This window comes from Lepidochelys kempii, chromosome 2, assembly GCF_965140285.1.
Source record: "Lepidochelys kempii isolate rLepKem1 chromosome 2, rLepKem1.hap1, whole genome shotgun sequence".
Classification (NCBI taxonomy): domain Eukaryota; kingdom Metazoa; phylum Chordata; order Testudines; family Cheloniidae; genus Lepidochelys; species Lepidochelys kempii.
In genome coordinates this window covers 116,402,187-116,419,851 of record NC_136381.1, presented here as the reverse complement: position 1 = coordinate 116,419,851, position 17,665 = coordinate 116,402,187, and the positions used below count along the sequence as shown (strand labels likewise).

Below are 17,665 nucleotides of genomic sequence, written 5' to 3'. Positions count from 1 at the left end.
AGGGTTCAAAGGACCTCAAGACCAACACCACAGACCTCTATCCACTTAAACTAAAGAAGTAACTTCTTTGACAGCAGTAATAGGTTGTTATCTTCAATGTGGACCACCCATTAGAGAAGAGAGAGATACTTTAATAGATTTTAAGGCCAGAAGGGACCATCATCTAGTCTGACCTCTTGCATAATACAGGCCATAAAATTTCACCCAGGTTGAACACGTTCTACTATGCTGTGCAAATGGCAATTTCTCCTGGCTGTTAATTAATTTGGCAGAATCTGGACTGATTTTTACAGGGACAGCAAAAGGCACCTTACTATCCCCCTATGAAATTTCAGGTTTTTGCTCTACATTGCAAAAAACACTTAATTATTAAAAATTCTGAATCCTTCCAGCACTATCAAATGTTGCTTAGTGGACAAACAGGGCTCTGCCATTTCTGTCTATCTTGACTCGCTCTTTGCATGTCCTCTGTCATTCAGGCCCATAAGTTTCCCTATGAGTGGTGTTTGGAGGCATTCCTTTGGTCAACCCCTTCTGCATACTCTTCCAGCTGTCCAATAGCACACATGACATGGTAAAAACAAGGAGGAGTCCTTGTGGCACCTTAGAGACTAACATTTATTTAGGCATAAGCTTTTGTGGGCTAGAATCCACTTCATCGGATGCATGGAGTGAAAATACAGGAACAAGTATAAATACATGAAAGGATGGGGGGTTGCTTTACCAAGTGTGAGGTCAATCTAACAAGATAAATCAATTAACAGCAAGATACCAAGGGAGGAAAAATAACTTCTGAAGCGGTAAGAGAGTGGCCCATGCTGTTACTCACACCTTCTTGTCAACTGTCTGTAATGGGCCACTCTTTTACCACTTCAAAAGTTATTTTTGAAGATTTGAAGAGTTGAAGATTCAGTTTGTTCTTTAAGTTGTAGATTTTTGATGACCAAATCTTGTTTAAACTGTTGAACACAGCTTCCACCATGCCAATTTGTGATGTTATTTCCTTGTGGGCATTGTCACTGACTTGCATTTTACTATCAAGGTATGCAAATTGACTTACTTCTTGTATTCCTTTGCCTCCTAAATCAAATACTTGAGTTGGATGTTGCTGGGTTTCTCAGATTTACTTTTCATAAGGAAGTATTAAACCTGGTTTTTTTTTGCGATGCTGGACAATCTTCCAGTCTTTACTTGCATATTGACTGAACTGTCATTGAAAGCTAGGTCAGTAGCAAAATCGAGATCCTCTAGCGTACTATTGAGACATGTGATACCTGTTCTGAATGCGTTATGTTTTCTCATAATGAAGTCAATGGCTATGCCAAACAAAACAAAACCCAAAAACCTCTACCACATGAAAAACTCAAAACCAGAAACAAACCAAAAACCCCACACTTTGGCAAAGATACCCATTATCCCCTAACCTCGCTCTTCGAAACAGTTGAGCTATTTCTGAATCTTTTTAATAGTTTCAACAAACTTAGGCAGAGACCAAACATGGAAAATTTCACCCCAATGTTTAAAATTAAAAGCAACTGAAAATGGGGATTTATACTTGGAAACGTTAGGTAACTTTATCTACAGACACTGCTTCACCTCATACAGAAAATTTTTTTAGAAAGAAAAAAGAACATATGCAACACACAGGCATGTTCTCAAAACTTTTTAATGGATATTTTTATGGTTTCCTACCTATCCTCAAAGATAGAAAGAAAAAAAAAATATTCCACAACCTGGAACTTTATGACTAGACCACCCAGTGGTGGATGAGGATGAGAGCCCATAGAGTGCTACCTCATTCAATGGACACCTTTGGAGACACACAAAAAATCGCTCTACACCTAAATTAACCAGATATGTGTGCACAGTACAAGCACTCCTTCATTTAGAAGTTTCATAATAGTAGCTAAGTGGAATTGTACAAGTGGAGAGAGTGTTTTCAAACTCTAATAGCACAAACACAAGATCAGTTTTCACTGGAACACTCAAAGTGCACTTCCCTCCTCAATGAGAAGTATTTCCCCAACTACTTTCAAGTTGCTAACACCAGCCATTTTGACATTAGCGTGATAGAAAAAAGCCAAAACAGTTTGTTTGTTTTTAAAAACAAGCAAACTAACTAACAAAAAAACATGCAATAAGGGAAAGCATTTTGTCTCATTCTCCTCTCTCTCTTTCTCTAAAGTGGCTGAATCATTTCATTCAAATCAAATGAAATAAATAAAAATCACCCTCCCTGATCGTGACCAGACTTGGGAAGTTTCAACCCAGGAAGTTAAAGTTTTACCACACCTGAAAAGAAACATGCACACAACCTTAACTGTAGCTGTGATTAGTGCTCCACCTATAAACTTGATACTCGAGTGGGAAGATATAGTAATATGAACATTCTGAAACAGAGCAAGCCACCTTTTTCAATTTCCCTTCAGAAAGAATAGCAGAACTACATCCAGTTTCCTATCTACATTTCAATGTTAGGTACAATGAATCTAACTGTTGACAGGGCCCATGACATGATACTATTCACACAGTGCCAGTACTCTACTGCAGTAGATTAGCCATCTCTGCTGATCATGAAAAGCATGACATATTGCAAGGAAAAATCTGAACACCTGCCGATACACATAACTGCATGTCTTAGTTCATGTGACTAGGTCAGAATGGCAGCTCTGGCATTTTCTGCATCTCCACATAATTATGAAGTACCATTTTGAAATACAATCATGAAAGGTGAAATGGGAAAATGCAGAAGTACCATAGGAAACTAATTTGTTGTACAATTTTCCAAATTTGAGGTTTAGAGTAGACGTAATTCAAACAAGCAACGTGCGGCCCATTGAGGGATTCCAATGATTCACATATTCCTATAATATGGCCTTTCATTAAACAGTGCACAAGCATGAAATGCTTCCTTTTCAACAAGCAATAACATACTCAGTGTTTTCAGCTAACCAGGAAAGCTTTACATTTCCATTCTGGTAGATTCGTGAGTGTTTTTTGTTCCACAGAAAATACGGTTTTTTGGTTTTTTTAAAATTTCTCCCATATGTGACAAATACCACACTCCGAGCAAAGAGGGGGAAAATATTGAAAAGGAAATTTTTAAGACATTTCCATACATTTGGAGAGTGAGGGAGGAGCTGGTGACTCTTAGTCTTTTGCTCCTATAACACAGACTGCTGGCTGCTTTACTCAGCTCCTTCTTACATCTGCAGAAGTCATTCCAAAGGAAGTTGCATTTTTAGCAAATGACAGTTAAAATGTATTCCTAAATCATTTTTACTGAAGAATTTTTAGGTAGCAAGCAGATTTGCTGTGGATGAGTTTGAGAGTCTTATATTTAGGTTACATTATAAATCCACCCATCTGTCTTTACCTTTCTTTCTTCCTGCTCCCTCTGCTGGAGTCTGAAGATCCTCTGGTTGGCTGCTTGCACTGAAACAAACAAATTGCAGTCTATTAATCAGCTACCCTAGCTCAAAGAGAAGCCTGACAGAGAGGCTTAAAATCCATGAGGCTACTGGGAGACTATCACTGTACACAGAAAGACTGTGGGTTTTGCCCACTGGGATCACTTACCTTTACATTGAAAAGTTTTGCCAGTATTTGTAGGAAGCACTCTACAATGCTAACTATGTGGACATAGAGCACTAAGTTGCACCCTTGTGCTTTCCAGAAACCAAACAGGAAAGGCAGCCAAGTCCTCCTGTACCTATACTCCATAATATTGCTGACAAGTTACTGTGCACTACTCAGCACCGCAGAAAAGATCTAAAAGTCTTGTAAACCAATAACTAGAACTTGATGGGGTGAACAATAAGTTTTGGCTGTTTCTTTGTTACTTATTTTTTTCCAAATATAATTGATGTAGTAAAAGACTATACAAGGAGAACATTTTTAAATTGGAGCTTGTCTCCTCTACATTGTGATTCTAGCTCTATGAAAATGTGTTAGCAACAGTGGTAACTGTATTTTTAGCCAGTTTCAGACTTGTTTAACATCATATTCTACACACGCTGTGCACAATGGAACAGACTCATTTTTTCCCTCAACGGGTGTCTTGCATTCAAGAACACAAAACTCAGTTTCCTGTAATATTTATATCAGTCACTCATTTATTCTTATAATCATTAAAGCAACAGTACTGCCATATAGCGGAATAGATTGTACAGCTAAACACTCAAAAGTCAGGTAATTGCCATTTCAAGGTTGCTATGCCCCCTAGCGTGTATATATTTGGATACAGGCTTTACTTACATGACTGCATTCTTTGAGCAGGAGTATGCAAAGTCTAAATATTTTTCTACAATCTTTACTACACATGTGTAGTATCTCCTTCTGTGTACTACTCAATGTATGCCAGAGACCGTGCTTATACATATTACAAGTTGATTATAACAAAGTGAAATATTATTGACATATATAAATTACTTAATTTTACAGCTAGATTGAATTTTGTAGTTAGTTAATTACCTAATCCCAATTTGTGTCTAAGAAAGGCTGTGCTGCTGGCTAAGATGAAAGTATAAAATACAATGGCACTGACAAAGCTAGAAAAATACAGACCTTAGAAGAGAGCATATTTCATAAAGTGTACGCCATAAAAGATATAATTGGATGGTTATAACAATCAAACTAGCACTGTATCCACATACAAGAATGATCTTCTGTCATAAATAGATGAAGAGAGAGAGAGAGCGAGCGAGCGCGCACGCACATCTGTATGCAACTTAAACAAGTTGCAAACAGAAAGTGCATTTTTGCTCCATTTTGGCCCTATCCAATTCCTGTTAATGTTACTTTAAAGCCCTTCCATTGACTTCAGTGGGAGTTCTCAGACCTTAAAAATGCAGCCAAATTTACTGTACAAATGGGAGACACTGTAGCTTTGGTAGATAGAATACTGGAGGACTGTCCTGGGTTCAATTCCAGGGTCTAACATTAGCCTGTGGGGTTACCATGGGAAAGTCACTTCACCTCTCTGAACCTCTATTTCTCAATCTTTAAAATGGAGATAATGATCTCCTTTATAAAAGCACACCTTGAGATCTATGGATGAAAAGTGCTCTAAGTTTTTGTTTGTTTGTTTGTTTTTTTAAATAACCATACATACACAGTGCTGTTTTACAAAGGAGATCATTTTTTTGTGGCTCATTTTTTCAATCTTTAAAATTGAGATAATGAAGTGACTTCCTATGATCATCCCACAGGATGTCAGAGCCTGGAATTAAACTCACAGCACTGAAGTTCCAGTCCAGTGTTCTAGCTACCAGGCAACACTGCCTTCCATTTACATAGTAAGTTGGGCTGCACCTTTAGGATCTGAAAACTCCCACTTAAGTCAATAGAAAGGCTATAAAGTAACATTAACAGGAATTTGATAAGGTCAAAGTAGAGCAGAAATACACATTCTGTCAGCCTTTTTTAAAGTTGCACAGAGCTGAGAATTAAACATTTGGATGTATAAGACTTATTAGACGATAGCAGTTTTAGCAAGGATCATATTTTGAGTCCAAATTATTTGAAATTATTCCTTTAAAAATACTGCATCACAAAAACAACAATAGCTTCTTGCTTACATCTCTTCAACGCTTCATTCAGATCGTCATGCATCACCTGCTCACATTTAGGGAGAGTTTGGTCATTTGTCTCATAGATCATGGTGTTTAGGTTTTCAAGAACTCTCACTTCTCGGAGGCCACGTTTTTCCTGTTAGTAAAGTGAAAAAAGAAAGTTCTTCATGTGTTACATAGGTTTTCATTAGTGGATACTGTACTTGTATCTATCTGTAATTATTTAGCTCTAATGGGACTTTTTAAGGTTTGTAACAACATATCACACTGTTCTTATATAGCTATAATATGTCTCAAACATTTTATCTACTGGGAGTAAACAACAGCTGGAGACCACACTAGCTTTAACATGATACATACAAAACAAACAGGAATCAAATGGATAATTAAGGGGCAATCATGGGTTAATATGAAAATCCATATTGCAGGTATAATGTGTTTCCCAGGTTAATAAACTATTAAGTTGAGCACAGCTCATCCCAGTGAATGGAAGAGATCACTGCCACTTAAAACATCTCATCTGCTTATTTACCACTGTTATATTACAGATGAAACAAGCTTTATTAACAAACATGGAAGTCCCCTTCTTTCTTGTGCAATGTAGCAACACTGCTGTTCTCTGTGAAAAACGTTGAAGTTATTTATAACATAACATATGATGGACTGAGAAAACAGAGTAATTTAGATATCTGAGATTTATAATAAGGGTTGGGAATGACAAGTTAAGGGCACGAGAACTGAAATCATCATACTCTTATGGATTTGATTAATAAAAGATTACAGACTAATTAAATGATAATAGTTCTACCTTTTGATAGCTTTCACTTTTAGTTTAGCAATATGATAATACTTGCAGCATACATGAACTGACAAAGATCCAGGGCCAAAATCAAGGCAAATAAGATTTTTACACGGAAGTATAGCGATGAAATCAAAACTAAAGGATAATGTAATGCTAATAACTAAACAGGTAGCATCCCTTCTGAACTCACTGCTGATCAGCAAACCCAGTGCTAGTGGCATTTTACCATGGGAGCTGTCTAGGCTCTACTGCTTAGGCTTTTTAAAATAAAGCTTCCAGAAACAAAGCATCCTATCACCTTGTGTTTCCAATGGCATTTTGCTCTTTTTAATTACGCTCGATCTGCAACACAGGACTATCCCAAGAAATCAAAAATACATAAAGTTATCCTGGATTTTGTTCTGGGTTGGTCTTTACATTTTGGCAGGTAGAGCTGCAAGTAACCATTCCTGTATTGTAATTTGCCAATCACCAGCCTATACAATAACATATAATACAGTAACTAATAATACTCTTACATAATACTTCATAACTGTGGTCAAGCATCATTACTCCCATTTTAAAGATGGGGAAGCAGAAATGCAGACAAGTTACATGACTTGCTTTAAGAGTCACAAATAGAAACCAGCAAAGAGTCCTGTGGCACCTTATAGACTAACGTATTGGACGCATAAGCTTTTGTATTGGAGCATAAGCTTTCGTGGGTGAATACCCACTTTGTCAGAGGTATGTAGTGGAAATTTCCAGAGGCAGGTATAAATATGCAAGCAAGAAGCAGGCTAGGGATAACAAGGTTAGCTCAATCAGGGAGGATGAGGCCCTCTTCCTGCAGTTGAGGTGTGAACACCAAGAGAGGAGAAACTGCTTTTGTGGTTGGCTAGCCATTCACAGTCTTTGTTTAATCCTGAGCTGATGGTGTCAAATTTGCAAATGAACTGAAGCTCAGCAGTTTCTCTTTGAAGTCTGGTCCTGAAGTTTTTTTGCTGCAGGATGGCTACCTTTAAATCTGCTATTGTGCGTCCAGGGAGATTGAAGTGTTCTCCTACACGTTTTTGTATATTGCCATTCCTAATATCTGATTTGTGTCCATTTATCCTTTTACATAGGGACTGTCCAGTTTGGCCGATGCACATAGCAGAGGGGCATTGCTGGCACATGATGGCGTATATTACATTGGTGGACATGCAGGTGAATGAACCGGTGATGGTGTGGCTGATCTGATTAGGTCCTGTGATGGTGTCGCTTGTGTACATACGTGGGCAGGGTTGGCATTGAGGTTTGTTGCATCGATTGGTTCCTGAGTTACTATGGTGCGGTTTGTCGTTGTTGGTGAAAATATGCTTCAGGTTGGCGGGTTGTCTGTGGGCAAGGACTGGCCTGTCTCCCAAGGCCTGTGAAAGTGAGTGATCATTGTCCAGGATGGGTTGTAGATCACTGATGATGCGTTGGAGAGGTTTTAGCTGAGGACTGTATGTGATGGCCAGTGGAGTTCTGTTGGTTTCTTTCTTGGGCTTGTCTCACAGCAGGAGGTTTCTGGGTACACGTCTGGCTCTGTTGATCTGTTTCCTTATTTCCTCATGTGAGTATCGTAGTTTTGAGAATGCTTGGTGAAGATCTTGTAGGTGTTGGTCTGTCTGAGGGATTGGAGCAAATGCGGGTGTACCTCAGCACTTGGCTGTAGACAATGGATCATGTGGTGTGTCTGGGATGGAAGCTGGAGGCATGAAGGTAGGCATAGCGGTCGGTGGGTTTTCAGTATAGGATGGTGTTAACGTGACCATCACTTATTTGCACTGTGGTGTCTAGGAAGTGGACCTCCCATGTAGACTGATCCAGGCTGAGGTTGATGGTGGGGTGGAAGCTGTTGAAATCTTGGTGGAATTCTTCCAGGGTTTCCTTCCCATAGGTCCAGATGATGAAGATGTCATCAGTGCAGCGTAGGTAGAGAAGGGGCGTGAGTAGACGATTGCTGTTCCAGGTCAGCCATAAAATGTTGGCATATTGTGGGGCCATGCAGGTGCCCATAACAGTGCCACTGGTCTGGAATTGTCACCAAATTTGAAGTAATTGTGCTTGAGGATAAAATCACAGAGCTCAGCAACCAGTTGTGCTGTGGCATCATCAGGGATACTGTTCCTGACAGCTTGTATTCCATCTCTGTGTAGAACAGAATAGAAACCAGATTTCCTAATCCTTAGTCCAATATTCAATAGATTACAATCCCTCCAAATATGAAGCTCTTATCAGTGAGGGATGTTAGTGTTCTCACCAAAGGTCACTATTTAATGTATACTAGTTTATCACTTAAAGAAAACACCCCTCACACCTGAAGCACTAGACCACTCCACAAAACTAGAGATAAGAGTCAACTTTTGAGGAGAAACTCTAAACTAAGGCCATGTTTACACTAGTGAATTTACAGCGGCACAGCTGTAGCAATGCAGCTGCGCAGTTGTAAACTCATTCACGCAGCCGCTCTATTCTGATGAGAGAGAGAGCTCTCCCGTTGACATACTTAAACTACCTCAATGAGCAGCAGTAGCTGTGTCAGCGGAAAAGCATCTCCTACTGATATAACACGGTCCACACCGGTGCTTATGCTGGCAAAACTTAAGTCACGCAGGGGTGTGGATTTTTTACACCTGAGCGACATAACTTATACCAACAAAAGAGCTTGTGTAGACATAGCCTACGTCCAAGCCTTTCTGCTTTAAGTAAAAGTGAAAATGTAAACTATCCTTTGCTTTGATAAAAGAAAGGGTGGTTCTTACTAGAAGGATAAGAGTGATGGAAAAATCAGCCTTCCAGCAAGAATTTAAGGATACTTGAAATTAGCATAATTAAACCTTAGATGTAATCTGACAGCTATGTTAATTTACTCTGCTTCTGACCAAACCCTAAGGCTGGAAAGTCCACCCTATCCTTGTAATCCCTAACTTAAATTGAAGTGATAAATCCTCTGATGAGCTACACAGGACATTTATGTATTAGATACAACAGTTATTAGTAAACTTTAGTGAAAAGCAATTTTAAAATGTGTGTATGGAGCAAAGTGGGCTTCTCCTGGCAGGAAAAATGGATATAAATTTCTAGATTTATCTGGTCAAACTAGCATGGAGACAAATTAAATCCACTTAAAATGTAACTAAAAAATGGCACCTTGTTTTTCCCATCAGATCTGCATCCTGCGTGTTTAGATTTATAGCTACTTTTTCTATTAGAATTTAAGAGTATAAAAGTTAAAGGGCATACCACCTCTGTGATGCTGGCAGACCAGGTGCCAGCTCATGCCAAGGTCCCTCAGCTTCACTGAACATTGACAAAGGCATAGCTGGAAACCAATCTGCCTCGCATTTGTTTTAGTATTCTAAAATAGATATTAGAGTTATAAGAACATGTTTAGACTTTATGAAATGCTTGTAGGAAGCTGCATATATTAATCTTACTTATAATATCTGTATCCTATGTTATAAGGTAATATTTCCATGTTTGCTTTGTAACTATAAAAGTTTGCAAAAACTGTAAAACCACACAGTCAGGGGAGAAGCATTACCAAGTGTGAAATACTTGTTTATCACAAGAGGTATCATCTCCTCCCCAACAAAAGAAGGCCAATAGACATCAGAAAAGATATTGTGGAACATCAGTGGACAAAAAAAAAAAAGAAAAAAAAAAAAGACTGATTTGCCGCCCCCCACGCCCCAGGAAGTGGAGATGTGCATAAACCCTAGTCACATCAGTTTGAGGTCTATGGGAAGGAGATAATTTTTCATCCCTGTACTGCTAAGAATTTGGAGAGGGTAATATTTTTAAATATAAGAAAGAGATCCCCAAGCTGCTTGGCTTGGCTTAGCCCTAAATGACATACAGAGCTTGCATATTATAGCAGCTACTGTTGCCCTTTAGAACCTAAGACTGTATCTCATTTGTGTGTATGTTTACCTGCTTCGACTGTTTAAATAATACTCCTGCAGGAATTCTGCACCACTGCACAATGCAGAATTTTGCAGAAAATGTTGTGCGCACAGAATTTCCTTTCCCCCACGGAAACGGGCTGCAGTGCTGCTGGCCACCACTAACAGCGGCTGGACCTGGCAGAGCCCAGCTCAAACATAGAAGACACTGCCAGGGGAGAGAGCTAGAGGGTTCCTGGCAGCTGCAGTTCCGTACACCCTGAGGGAAGGAGATGGTGGTGCGCAGGAAACTCCACACAAGCCTGGGACCAAGTTTCAGGCTGTTTCTGCCTCTGGATCCCTGGGCTCTGCAGGGGGGGAGTGATGCAGGTATCTGGGCAAGGGGAAGCCCTGCAGCTGGGCTCTAGGTGTGTGCGCGCAGGTATCTGGGTTGGGGGGGCCCCAAGGCTGGGCTCTGGGGAGAAGGGGGTGTGGGTGTCTGGTCCCCTGACTGGGCTCAGAGGGGCAAGGGGTAGAGAAACAGGAACTGAGTTGTCACAGGGGTTTGTTTTAATTCTCCACTCCTGGTGGAATTTGTGTGTGTGTCTCTGTATTATTACAAACATACTTGCTGACAGATATTCTGAAATAAATTACCAAAATAATTGAAACTGGCATTATTACGTAGTGTTATTTTGACCAATAAAATTTGCAGAATTTTAAAATATCGTGCACAGAATTTTTAATTTTTTTGGCACAGAGTTACCCCAGGAGTAAAATAACTTGTATTTCTTTTTCAATACATCTTTAATTAATATTATAGGGTTGACTACAAAATTTGTCTTTGATTTGAGATCTGAAGTTCAGTTGACCTGGGGCAAGTGACTGGTCCTTTGGGACTGGAAGTAACCTTAATATTGTTGGGATCTTTGACCATCTATCACAAAGGTGGGCTTGCGTGGGTGGCAAGATAGACTGGACTGCCAAAGGGGACTGTCTGTGACTCCATGTTAAGGCTGTTATAGTGCATGAGTTCACACTTGTTAGAGAACTTGTCACACTTCTCCACACTGGTTGGAGAAATCTAATAGAACATACACAACAAGTTTGGGGTTTGTGCCCTAATCCTTGACAGTCTCCCCTGAGGGTGGCACTTACGCTTGTGAGCTACTCTAGACAGCTTGACAACCTCATTATTATATTAAACAATGTTTGTAAAAAGAAAAATTGAGCAAAATTATTAAAGAAAGTCTGCATATTATATCAGCCTAATCAGATGTTGATCTTAAGCTTTCAATGCCACACTCTTTTCCCTCAAAATGTAAATGTATGTGAAAACAATTCTTAGAATTAATCTTTTAGAAATACAGAATACTATTTACTTTTCTTAAATTTTGCTGCCATCTTGTGGCAATTATTTTTCACTCATTCAAAACTGAGCTTGCCTAAAATTTTCTTTTTCACCAATATATCAACCTTGTTCTTAGTCATCTGGATACAATTCATCATTCTTTAACTGTTCTCTTACCTTTTGTAAAATATAAAAGATCAACAACTGAATATTCTGCAAGAAGTTAATCATATTGTGGACATCCATAAAGCAAATAAATAAATATACATACAATACATTGAATCTGGATTTGTTTTTAAATATAACAACCCATAGAAAGTAAATTTCCATCATAGAACACTAATAACTAAACTACTTCAACAATTTTTCTTCTCTTAAATGCAGATAAATTTGATGGCCAGTCAAATTATGACTAAAAGCCGTGGTTAGAATGTCATAATTCAGGCAGGCTCTGTTCCAGTTTCCACACACAATACATCTGTAAAGCAAGTCAGGAATCCTTCATGATGAAAGATTCATAAATATATTCATGCACTGAACCTGCAAACTGCTCCATACAGAGAGACCCCTGCACTCATGGAGAGCTCCACTGATGCCAACAGGGCTGCACACAGGCACATAGCCCCAACAGATGCAGAGGTCCTCCCACAAAGATCCATTTGCAAAATAAGTCTTAGTATAACCAAGATAATGTCACCCACCAATGAAACTAGTAGCTGTTTAAAAACAACCATCAGCACCTATACAACAGAATATGATTGGAAGTAAAGAATACTGTACTCTTTGAAAAACTGCAGGGTAAGTTTAGTATGTGTACAGAAGCAGTTAACCAGGTTGGACTTCCGCCAGGATACTTGGGCTAACACCTTCATCAATATTGAAAGATCCTGTAGCACTTATATCCACAAATGCTCATGTTATTTTTAAGGCTCAACACCTCATTTCTCATAATGATCCCTATAAAATTATGCTATGAATTAAGGTTGTTGTATACTGCATCTTATCTAGCAATACATTCACTGATGTCTCTCCCATTGAACTAATGACCCAGTCAGACCCTGCTTAGCTTTAGATCCAGTAAGACAACAGCATGACGGGTTATGCATAGGTTAACTATAGCACACTCCAGTGCAAAGATATTTTTAAATAGTCATTACACCAAATGAATAACTAGGTGGATGTAATCAGCACATAAGCAGATACACACTGTCAAATATTAAGGGAAGGGTAAACACCTTTAAAATCCCTCCTGGCCAGAGGAAAAATCCTTTCACCTGTAAAGGGTTAAGAAGATAGGATAACCTCGCTGGCACCTGACCAAAAGGACCAATGAGGAGACAAGATACTTTCAAAAGCTGGGAGGAGGGAGAAAAACAGAGGGTCTGTATCTGTCTGTGTGATGCTTTTGCCGGGGACAGAACAGGAATGGAGTCTTAGAATTTAGTAAGTAATCTAGCTAGATATGCGTTAGATTACGATTTCTTTAAATGGCTGAGAAATTAAGTTGTGCTGAATAGAATGAATATTCCTGTCTGCGTGTTTTTTTGTAACTTAAGGTTTTGCCTAGAGAGATTCTCTATGTTTTGAATCTAATTACCCTGTAAGGTATTTACCATCCTGATTTTACAGAGGTGATTCTTTTTACTGTTTCTTCTATTAAAATGTTTCTTTTCAAGAACTGAATGCTTTTTTCATTGTTCTAAGATCCAAGGGTTTGGGTCTGTGGTCACCTATGCAAATTGGTGAGAATTTTTACCAAACCTTCCCCAGGAAGTGAGGTGCAAGGGTTGGGAGGATTTTTTTTGGGGGGGGGAAGATGTTTCCAAACAACGTTTTCCCAATAAATGCAGATAAACATTTGGTAGTGGCAGTGGAAGTCCAAGGGCAAAGGGTAAAATAGTTTGTACCTTGGGGAAGTTTTAACCTAAGCTGGTAAAAGTAAGCTTAGGAGGTTTTCATGCAGGTCCCCACATCTTTACCCTAGAGTTCAGAGTGGGGAAGAAACCTTGACACACACATTAAGAGAATAGCCCTTTATCTGCCAAATAATATTTGATTGCTTTAAGTTTGAGAGTTGTGAGCACAAACTATCAAGGAAAACTCACTGATTCACTCACCAACTCTCTCAAAACTTTTTTTTGGGGGGGAATGACGGAAGAGAAAGAAGAACTAATCACATTTTTTAAACAGCTACACTACACTCCCAGTTACCTGAATTCCCTTTATCCGAAAAGCCTAGTTATCCGAATCCACGTGTCCTCCATGTATCACTATCAATCACAAGCAATACATTCTTAAGGACAGATATACATATCCTTCCGTTTAAAGAAAACATGATGTGTAATTCATGCTACACCAGTATAACAATGTAGCCACTTACAAAGTGGTTCCATGACAAAAAATTGTGTGCAGTTCAAAGCACAGCCCCTGTAACCAGCTGTATCCACAGCTGCATCTTCAGTCAGTGTTCCTCTTCCATCACAGAGCCTTGCAGCCTGGGTCATGGCCCTTCCGAGTAAAAAGTGCAGTGGGGATGTCACTGATGTTGCAGTCATCACTGAGGGTAAAGCAAAGCCCAAGTGATTTTTCAGGCTGCCACTCCCAGCAGTTTACTGCCTCCCAGCCTACAGCTAGAACCCAGCTCAAAATACACTGGACCCTCACTAGAACGCGGGATTTGGGATCTATGTGCACTACTACTTTAACGCAGGGACCGCATTAAAATGAATTCCAATTAAAGTAATTAAATTTGGGATCCATGGCCACGATCACGTTATATGCGAATTTGTGCTATATAGATGCGCGTTCTAGCGAGGGTCCAGTGTAGTACTTCTATTTATCTGAATACCCAGTTATCCAAAAGTTTCAGATGTCTCCCAGAACATTCAGATTAGCAAATATATACAGTACTATCATGTTTCACACTTTCTGGATCTTAAAAAAAGTTCTTCATTTACAGCATTCAGAGTCAGTATGGATCCACTGCTCTCCTGAAATCTCAGATATTTGCTGCAATACAGAGCCTTTCCATCTACAGCCAACCAGGAGACTGTAACCATTCCTCTGTTGATTCATCCACATCAGTGACTTTGTAACATTAAACTAGATTACTGCTCTTTACTCCAGCCAAAGCTTTTGAGAAACCTTTGTAATAACAGTGAAAGGGTGTGTTTGTAAACAAGCAGTTATTATATTTTGTTCATTTTTAATTGATTGCTTGTATTGATATAAGTGACCAAGATGCATTGGTGATAAGTGCCAGTGTACATTTCCAAATAAATAAAATATTTGTACTTCACCTATAATACCCTCTAATACACTTTTACATTTGCAGGTGTCTGGAAAATTAAGTTATTTTGTTCTTTATATAGCAACAAATACAGTAGATGGAACAAGAGACTTGGTCGGCACCAATGTGGCCGGTGCTGAGGAATTGGCCGGTGTCAAAAAGGACGCCAGTGCCGGCAGTTTTGGCAGTGCCACAGCTACTGAAGTCGGCCAGAGCTGAGAAACAGGGCTGAAACTGTAGGTCTGCCCAGTAATGGTCTTTGGACAATTTCTTCGTATCACTACCGGTGGTACTTGGACGGGTCTTGGAGCTATGTCTCCTGTCCTCCTGATGCTGAGGCTACTGACCTTGCAGGGGATTATGTTCTGACGGGCTGTGCCTCAAAGTTTGAGGAGGGAGTCCGTTTCTTTTAGTCCTAGTGAGAAAGGAAGGACTTTCTGTTCAAGGGATGCAAGGAATGAGGATTGGCAGATAACCTGGCAGAGCATGAGGGCCTCACAGGAGGAGAGTCCAGGCTCAGGTCCAACGCAGGTCATAATGATTTCCTCATGAGGAGAAATTTTAACCCAATGTCCCAGTCTTTTCTGGCTCTGGCTGTCAGGCTGTGGCAGTGGGAACACTTTTGTGGGACGTGTCCTTATCCCAGACAGTGAATACACTCCGAGTAGCCATCCATTACCAGCAAGGTGGCCCACAAGGGATGCACCTCTTAAACCCAGGGGATCTGAGCATAAGGGTGAGGGGAAAATAACTTCTCGGTCTGGAAGGACACGAAGCAGGGGAAAGAAAAAACTAAGCTATGAAATAATTGTAAAGGTAAAGTTAAAAAACAAACAAAACAAACATATAAAAACATTTTCTTTTTAAGAGAGAAGAAAGGAAAACGAGAAGAAAATACTACCTATGCTACAACTAACAGCTAAGGCACTATTTACTGAGGGAACAGGAAAATTGGGCTCGGCTATGGATTCTACCCCAGGCCAAAGGCAGTAGAGAAGCAACTGGGGGCAGCTGGACCACACAGCTCTCTATGTACGTCCTGCTCACAGTGCGAAAGCAGGAAGATGTGCATGTGCAGTTCGACAGGCACTGCTGATGAAGATCGCTGATACCAGGTGCAAGGGGTGCTGCCGTACCTAAAAGTGATGCACCCATAGGGACATCACTCGAAGTAGTAGTATACATCTATTCTGGGCAGGAAATGCATGTTAAACAAGATTCTCTAAGAAGGCGCTAAAACGGTTTCAAATCTCAGTATGTATAAAAATAAAACAGACCACAAGTAATATAAAAACATGTTAAATGAAGTTTCATAATTATACTAGATCTTCTCTTTTAAAACAAATACTTACTTCAAATTCCTTAATAAAGTAACGTATTTCTCCTTGAATAACTGGCCTGTGATCCAGCAGTCGGGAATGAATTTCTCCAATGTCTAGAAGAGTAATGAAATCCAAAGTTTTAATTTTCTAAAGACACAATCCATCCTAGGAAAAAACAACACAGTGAAGCATAGAGTATTTCAAAAGGAGGAAAAGTAAAAAAAACCCATTATCCAAAGGACAAGCAAGATAATACAAGATTTCAACTAATGCTATGATAGTATCAGATAGCCTTCCTGGCTAATTCAACAAACCCACCATCTTAAAACAAATGCCACAAAAAAAGAATATTCTGCCATCCCAGAGCTTCCTTGGCTCCTATGAGGGTGCATGCAGGGGTTCCATTCCCCCACTTATCACTCACTATTGGAGGCCTCATCCTCAAAGGACAGCTGCAGCATTTGCCTTTGCTGCTCCTTATAAGGGACAAGAAGCAGAGCAGAGTGAAACTAACTTGATTCTTGTCAGTTTCCACTCGGCCACAATTTGGGAAAGCTGTAAACATCAGTGAAAGCACATCCGCAACTCTAGAAGACAGTACTAGATCAGTTTAGAACTAGTCTGGAAAGTTTTCTTCACAACTATAATACCTAAAATATATATATATATTTTTAAATGTAAGCTTACATTCAGCAGTTGATGGAACTCACCTACAAAAACTTCCTACCTGCCACAGATAAGTAGTTTATTTCAAGTTTGAGAAAATGGAAAAGATGGACAAAGTTTGCAACAAATAGAGTGTATGGTAAAATGCTGAATAGTATCACTGGACAACTCATGTAAGTTCAGATTTTTTAAATAGAAATTGAAGCAGAACAAAAATCAGAATAGTGGACAGCATGGTAGAGGAAGACAAAATAAGTGGCTTCCAAGGAGAAATTTAAACAAGAGGAGCAAGGATCCCTAAGTCAAACATTTTGAAGATATGGGTGCTTAAAGTTAGGGGTCTAAATAAGTGGCTCAATTTTCCAATTTGTAGAGCTCCCAAGATTCCCATTGACTTACTCAAAGCAAATGTGAGTGTCCGGCTTCTCTGAAGATCAGGACAACTATTAAGGGCTTTAAAGTTAGACTCCTAAATCTGAAAACGTTGGCTTTACTACACAGAAACAGGATGTCATTTCAGGTGGTGAAAGCAATACAAGGAAAGGCATGAAGGTGAGAGCAGACACAGATCAGACCATCCATCAGAGCGGTTTTGCTACTATGCAAGAAGCAGGTCTATGAATTGGTAGCATTTGAGCTGCAGAAGATACAAAGGAAATGAAAAGCACTGCCAGCCAGTGATTAACAATGCTATCCTTGCTAGGACAACCTCAGAAATGGAGAGTGACACCAGGAGGAAGCGGTAGAAAACAAAGGTTATAAAAAAATA

General features: G+C 39.5%; 1 protein-coding gene across 1 annotated transcript in view; it reads right to left on the bottom strand.

Annotated features, from left to right (window-relative positions):
- The window catches only part of BLOC1S5 (biogenesis of lysosomal organelles complex 1 subunit 5), a 33,352-nt gene that overhangs the window by 14,244 nt on the left and 1,443 nt on the right, over positions 1–17,665 (bottom strand). The window contains exons 2-4 of the mRNA XM_073332091.2: positions 16,261–16,343; positions 5,580–5,709; positions 3,377–3,435 (exon numbers count right to left, since the gene is read on the bottom strand). Of these exons, the coding sequence (XP_073188192.1) occupies positions 3,377–3,435; positions 5,580–5,709; positions 16,261–16,343 (272 nt within the window). The remainder of the gene's footprint in view (positions 1–3,376; positions 3,436–5,579; positions 5,710–16,260; positions 16,344–17,665) is intronic.